The 7,197-nt window shown below is 22.9% G+C and overlaps 1 protein-coding gene across 1 annotated transcript in view; it reads left to right on the forward strand.

The window, feature by feature from the left end:
- Window positions 1–7,197, forward strand: part of LOC117182991 (rho-associated protein kinase 2) — an 86,985-nt gene that overhangs the window by 65,031 nt on the left and 14,757 nt on the right. Inside the window, exon 9 of the mRNA XM_033376118.1 lies at window positions 1,508–1,733. Coding sequence (XP_033232009.1) covers window positions 1,508–1,733 — 226 coding nt within the window. The remainder of the gene's footprint in view (window positions 1–1,507; window positions 1,734–7,197) is intronic.

Genomic DNA, 7,197 nt, shown 5'->3' on the forward strand with positions numbered 1-7,197 from the left:
CAATTCCAACGGCATCAGCCGGTAACGTTGTACACGAAAATACGAAATTTCTAGAGCCTCGCCTAGTGGCCGCCAGGTTTCGTATTTTCGTGTACAACGTTATCGGCTGATGCCGTTGGAATTGATTATTAAAATATATTTTTTTTACATCTTTTATTATTAAGCTTCGTACTTTAACGTAGTTTTCTTTCGGCTCTTGCATTTCTCAAAGTTTGAGACCGATATTTTATGTATAAAAAAAGTTCGAACGTTCAAAAAATGTTGAGGTTCAGAAAAAAGATGAAATAATTTTCAGTGAAGTTTTTACCAAAATGCAGTACCTAAACGTACTTTATTGCACTCTAATACATTTCCCGAAGTTTCAGCTCGATATTTTATTTACAAAAAAAGTTCTCAGGTTCAAAAAAACATTCAGTGAACTGAAAAACTGTGGTCGGTAATATAGGTATTTAGCTGTGTCACATGCCCTTAAAGGGATTATTAAAATTGTTTCCAATCCATTTAAATTCGATAGAATTATTTTGTGGCCATTAGACACTTTTTTTGCTAGGAAGTGAGTATGGTTTCAAAAATTTGAAGAGATTTACAAATATTTTTTACCATTAATTTGTAATCTGTCCTGAATTTGTATTATTTATCCTGAATTCTTTTAAATTCACTCATTTTAATTTAATTTATATTGAAGTTTTTAAAACTCATCTTAAATGTTTTGGAATTTCATAAAATTCTTTTGAATTCTATTAAGTTTTTCTCTCAAATTTTACTGAAATCAATTGAATTCTTAAAAATTATTTTCAATGCATTTGAATTCTCTTTTTTTCGTTATAAATTGGTATGGTTTCATAGATTTGAAATTTTTTTTGAAACTCAGCCAGAATTCTGATTAATTTACCCTGAATTCTTTTAAATTCTTTGGAATTATCTTGAATTCTTAGGCATTTCATAATCTACCTGAAGTTTCTGAACGTTCAAATGAACGAAATATTTGAGTTATTTCTGTTTTACCGACAAATATTGTTCCAACTGCAATTAAAAATATGCATTATAATTCTTTTTCAATAATAAATTATTTTCAATATAAATTAACGAACATCATTTCATACAATTCTGTTGAATTTCCTTGAATTTTTATAATTCCTTAAATTCATCTAAATTTATTCCAGTTTTACGAAAATCAATGGAATTTTCTTATATTTTAAACATTTTCTCGAATTCATTTTAATTATTTTGAACTTTACTTTGATATTTTTGAAGTCTTATGAATTTATCCTGAATTTGTTACTCTTTGAGCGCGAAAAAAGTATCCTCTGGTCCCTATATTACATCCCATAGGGACTGTGAGGCCTACACCGTGAATTTTACTGAAATTTCCTGAAATAATTGGTAAAAAGTGCAATATTAAAATATTTCAAGATGAGAATTTTGGTCTGTAAATTTGAACAGTCTGAACCCTGGCATATTTTGGCGTAAGATTTTATGGTTTAAATTTTGCTCGGTTAATTTTCAGTTGCTATACGCCGGCGAAGGCGAAGCGAGACGCCCTGGCGACGAAGGTAATTCACTTCCAGGAGTAGAGCTTCCTCAGTTGACTGACAAACTGAGCACTCAGCCGCTGAAGGGTCTGAAAGGTCACGAGTTCATTTCCATTTCATATCACATGCCAACGACCTGTGAAGTATGTTCAAAACAACTCTGGCACATGTTTAGACCACCTCCTGCTCTCGAGTGTAGAAGTAAGTTTTCATTTTATTCTCATTTTATTTTTTTATCAATATTTATTTCATTATTATTATTATTATTATTATTATTATTATTATTATTATTATTATTCAATTTTCGCAGGCTTCACATTATTTTCATAATTTTGAACTTTTGAAGTGTATTTATTAAGTTACGAATTTATTGACTATTTCACGGTTTATTGATCTTAGATTTTTCAGATTATTTTAGTTTACTCTGATTGAATTATCGTTTATTTTTGTTTAAGAGTACTGCTTTTTGTTGAGGCTGATTTTTATGAGCGAAAGAATTTTGTTTATTTTTTATTATAAGAAAAACCAATTGTGTTGCTCTGTGAGATTTTTTTCGCTTGCTTAAACTTCATAATCGAATTGAAGATAGTCCAAACATACAGAAATTATCGTTTTCTCAATTATTAAAAAAAAAAAAAAAAAAAATAGATTTATCATGTTTTATTTTTGCTTACTCCTCATTTTTTCAGGAATTGGAACAGGGAATTTTATAAAATAGATATCATTTTTTATTTTAGGACAGGGAGTTTCGGTAAAGAAAGATAATTTCACTTGGAGCAGGAAATTTTTTATGAAATTTAGAATGTTCTAAAGTTTAGAAAAAGAAAGTACTTTAAGAAGTTCTTAGAATAGAAGTAGTGTTTCAAAGAAAAAATATATTTGGATTATAATATAATTTTTTTTTGTATTGTTGGTTGCGAATTCATCTTTTTTCATTAAAAATTTACTTACATGGTTAAAAGATGACCTGTTTTGTCGAAAAATAAATTTTCAGCTGAAGATTTAGCATTTGAAAATCAACGTATCTTTTTTTTTTTGATGAAAATTCAAATATTTGGTTGAAAATCGATATTTTGCATTTGAAAATTGAACTTCTTTTTAATTTATTTTATATATAATTTATATAATTAAAAAATATATTTTTTTATGGTTAAAATTCATCTTTTTGGCATAAACTTTAACTATTCCATTTGAAGATTATTAATTTTAGTTGACAATTCATCAGTTTGGTTGAAAATTAATTTATTTAACTGAAAATTTAACTATTATATTTTTAGTTAAAAATTGATCTTTTATGGTTCCACATTCAAGAATTTGGATGAAAATGTTTTTAAAAAATTTTTTTTATTGAAAATTCACATATTTTGTTAAGAAATCGAATTTTTTTCTGTAGAAAATTAAATGTTTTTTTAAAGATAATTTTCTTCTTTGAAAAATTTTATTTTCGGTTAAAAAACTTAATTTTTGTTGCTGAAGATTCATCGTTTTAGTAAAAAATTTATCAGTTTGGTTGAAAATTAATTTCTTTAATTAAAAATTCAACTATTTCGTTGAAAATTCACGTATTTTGTTAAGAAATCGATGTTTTGTGTGTAGAAAATGATTTTTTTTTGTTTTGAAAGATAATTTTCTGGTTTGAAAATTTTTCTTTTCGGTTAAAAAACTTAATTTTTGTTGTTGAAGATTCATCGTTTTAATTAAAAATTAATTTCTTTGGCAGCCTTTTCTAATTTCGTAATTTATACATTTTTTAGGATGTTTTGTTTCAATTCATTTAATTGTAGTAGAATTTAATCTTTTTTTTTTAAATTAATCGTTTTGGCCAAAAATTTAATTATTCTATTTAAAGATTCATCATTTAAGTTAAAAATTCATCTTTTTGATAGAAATTTATAGATTTTTTGACTCAAAATAATTTTTCAATCAAGTAGTTGAATCTTTAACTAAAAAATACGAATTATCAAATGAGAAAAAAAGAATTTTCAATAAAGAAATTGCATTTTCAACCAAGAAAGAAAAGAACTTTCAAATTATTTATCTAATTTTCAACCCAAAAAGATGTATTTACAACAAAAAAGCAAGAAAGATTTTTCGGTCAAGAAAGAAAAAACTTTTCAACCAAATTGCAGAATTTTCAAGCCCCAAACTATTATTTTCTACAAAACAGTTGATATGCTATAAAATATTGAACGATTTCATAGTTTGAGTAATTTAAGGGAGCTTCAAAGGATATGGAATATTTTAGGGTATTTTTAAAGCTTCTAAGGAATTTTAAAGATCTTTTAAAGGATTTCAAAAAATTTGAAAGAATTCGCAATATTCAAGGGTAAATGTTAATTAAAAAATTGTCAATAAATTTCGAAGGATTTAAATTATCTTAGATTTTAAAAAAATTGTCTCCGATTTTAAAGAATTTCGGAAGATAAGAAACGGTTTTATATATCCTAAAAGGTTTTAAGATATTTGAATATATTCTAAGGGATTTTGCCAAATTTCCAAAGATTTCGATGATTTTAAGGGATTTTAAAAAGATTTGAACAACTTTTTTATTCATTTTCATAATTTGAAGAGTTTGCAAAGGATTTAATTGTATTTTAGAAATTAAAAAAAAAATTGAAAGCTTTTCAAAGTTTCAAGCGATTTCAAAAGATTTTAAAATATTAAACATATTTTAGGGAATTTAACAAAATTCTATGGAATTTTAAATATATTTCAGTAATTCGAAGAGATTTCAAATTTTTTTAATGATTTCAAATGATTCAAAATATTTTAAGGTATTTTAAAAGATTTCAAGAGATTTAATAGTATTCATGGGATTTACAAATATTTAAATGACTTCAAGGGACTTCAAACAATGTTCGTGAGTTTTAAACATTTTTGGAAGATACGCAACGATTTAAGGAATTTTCAATTAATTTCAATAATTTAATGGGATTTTAAAGGGTTTGAAAGATTTTAGGGTATTTTTAAAGATTTAATGAAATTTTTAATAGATTTTTAATAATTTTGAGGGATGTTAACGAGTTTCCGGCAATTAAAAAAATGGCAAAGGATTTTCAATACCTTTAAAAAGTTTAAATGGATTTCAAATTATTTGAAATAGTTTTGGGTTATTTTAAAAGTTTCTAAGGAATGTTAAAGAGCTCTAGAAAGTTTTAAAAGGATTTCAAAAAAATTTTAAGAATTTAAATTATTTAGGTTTAAACATTCATTAAAAAATTTCCAATAAGTTTCCATGGATATTTTAAAAGATTCTAACATTTTTTAAAAAGTTTTAGAAATTTTTAATTGATTTCAGTAAATTAATGTTGTTTCAAATTATTGGAAAAACTTTAGCTTGTTTTTAAAGATTTCATGGAATTCCCAGTAGATTTGAATAACTTTAAGGCATTTAAATAAATTTCAAATATTTTAAACAATTTTACCTTATTTTCTAAATTACAAGGAATTTTCAACAGCTTTAAAAAGTTTCAATGGATTTCAAATTGTTTGAAATGTTTTGGAGTATTTTTAAAGTGTCTAAGGAATTTTAAAGTGCACGAAAAAGTTTTTAAATTATTTCAAAAGATTTAAAGGATTTAAATTGTTTAGGTCTAAAAATTGATAAAAAATCTTCAATAAGTTTCCATGGATATTTGAAAAGATTCTAAGAAATTTTTAATATTTTTAGATATTTTAAATTTATTTTAGTAAATTAATATGGTTTCAAATTATTGGAAAAATGTTAGGGTATTTTTAAAGATTCCATGGAATTTTTAATAGATTTTAATCATTTTAACGGATTTAAAAATATTTCCAAGATTTAAACAAATTTTAAGTTATTTCAAAAAGTTGAAATGGATTTCAAATTGTTTGAAATGTTTTGGGGTATTTTTAAAGTTTTAAAGAATTTTAAGGAGCTCTAAAAAGTTTAAAAAGGATTTTAAAGTATTTAAATTATTTATGTTTACAAATTGATTAATAAATTTTCAATAAGTTTCCATGGATGTTTCAAAATATTCTAAGAAATTGTAAATATTTTAAAAATTTTCAATTTATTTCAGTAATTTAATGGGGTTTTAAATGAGTAAACATATTTTAGAATATTTTTAAAGATTCCATGCAATTTTTAATAGATTTGAATCATTTTAAGGGATTTAAAAAGATTTCTAAAATTTCAAACAATTTTGCGTTATTTTAAAAAATTTCAAGGAATTCTCAACAGCTTAAAAAAGATTTTAATGGATTCAAATTATTTTAGTTTAAAAATGGATTTAAAAAATTCTAATACGTTTGTATGGCTATTTTAAAAGATTCTAAGAAATTTTAAATATTTTAAAGAAATTTTCAATTGATTTCAGTAAATTAAATGGGCTTTCAAATTATTGAAAATATTTTAGAGTGTTTCTAAAGATTCCATGGCATTTTAAATATATTTGAATCATTTTAAGGGCTTTAAAAAGATTTCTAAGATTTAAAAACATTTTACGTTTTTTTTAATAATTGCACGGAATTTTCAATAGTTTTAAAAAGTTTCAATGGAATTCAAATTATTTGAAATGTTTTAGTGTATTTTTAAAGTTTCTAACGAATTTTAAAGAGATCTAAAAAGTTTTAAAAAGATTTTAAAGTATTTAAATTATTTATGTTTATAAATTGATAAACAAATTTTCAATGAGTTTCCATGGATGTTTTAAAATATTCTAAGAAATTGTAAATATTTAAAAATTTTTCAATTTATTTCAGTAATTTAATGGGGTTTCAAATGAGTGAAAATATTTTAGAATATTTTCAAAGATTCCATGCAATTTTTAATAGATTTTAATCATTTTAAGGGATTTAAATAGAGTTCAAAGATTTTTTAAACAATTTTACGTTATTTTTAAAAATTGCAAGGCATTTTCAATAACTTTAAAAATGTTTCAGTGGATTTCAAATTACTTGCAATGTTTTGGGGTATTTTTAAAGTTTCTAAAGAATTTTAAAGAGTTATAAAAAGTTTTAAAAAGGTTGTAAAGTATTTAAATTATTTATTTTTATAAATTGATTAACAAATTTTCAATAAGTTTCGATGGAGGTTTTAAAATATTCTAAGAAATTGTAAATATTTAAAGAAATTTTCAATTTATTTCAGTAATTAAATTGGGTTTTAAATGATTGAAAATATTTTAGAGTATTTTTAAAGATTCCATGGAATTTTTAATAGATTTTAATCATTTTAAGGGATTTAAATAGATTTCAAAGATTTTTTAAACAATTTTACGTTATTTTTAAAAATTGCAAGGCATTTTCAATAACTTTAAAAATGTTTCAGTGGATTTCAAATTATTTGCAATGTTTTGGGGTATTTTTAAAGTTTCTAAAGAATTTTAAAGAGTTATAAAAAGTTTTAAAAAGGTTGTAAAGTATTTAAATTATTTATGTTTATAAATTGATTAACAAATTTTCAATAAGTTTCCATGGATGTTTTAAAATATTCTAAGAAATTGTAAATATTTTAAGAAATTTTCAATTTATTTCAGTAATTTAATGGGGTTTTAAATGATTGAAAATATTTTAGAGTATTTTTAAAGATTCCATGGAATTTTTAATAGATTTGAATAATTTTAAGGGATTTAAAGAAAATTCAAAGATTTTAAAACATTTTACGTTATTTTCAAAAATTGCAAGGAATTTTCAATAGCTT

The sequence above is a fragment of the Belonocnema kinseyi genome, chromosome 2, assembly GCF_010883055.1.
Source record: "Belonocnema kinseyi isolate 2016_QV_RU_SX_M_011 chromosome 2, B_treatae_v1, whole genome shotgun sequence".
Classification (NCBI taxonomy): domain Eukaryota; kingdom Metazoa; phylum Arthropoda; class Insecta; order Hymenoptera; family Cynipidae; genus Belonocnema; species Belonocnema kinseyi.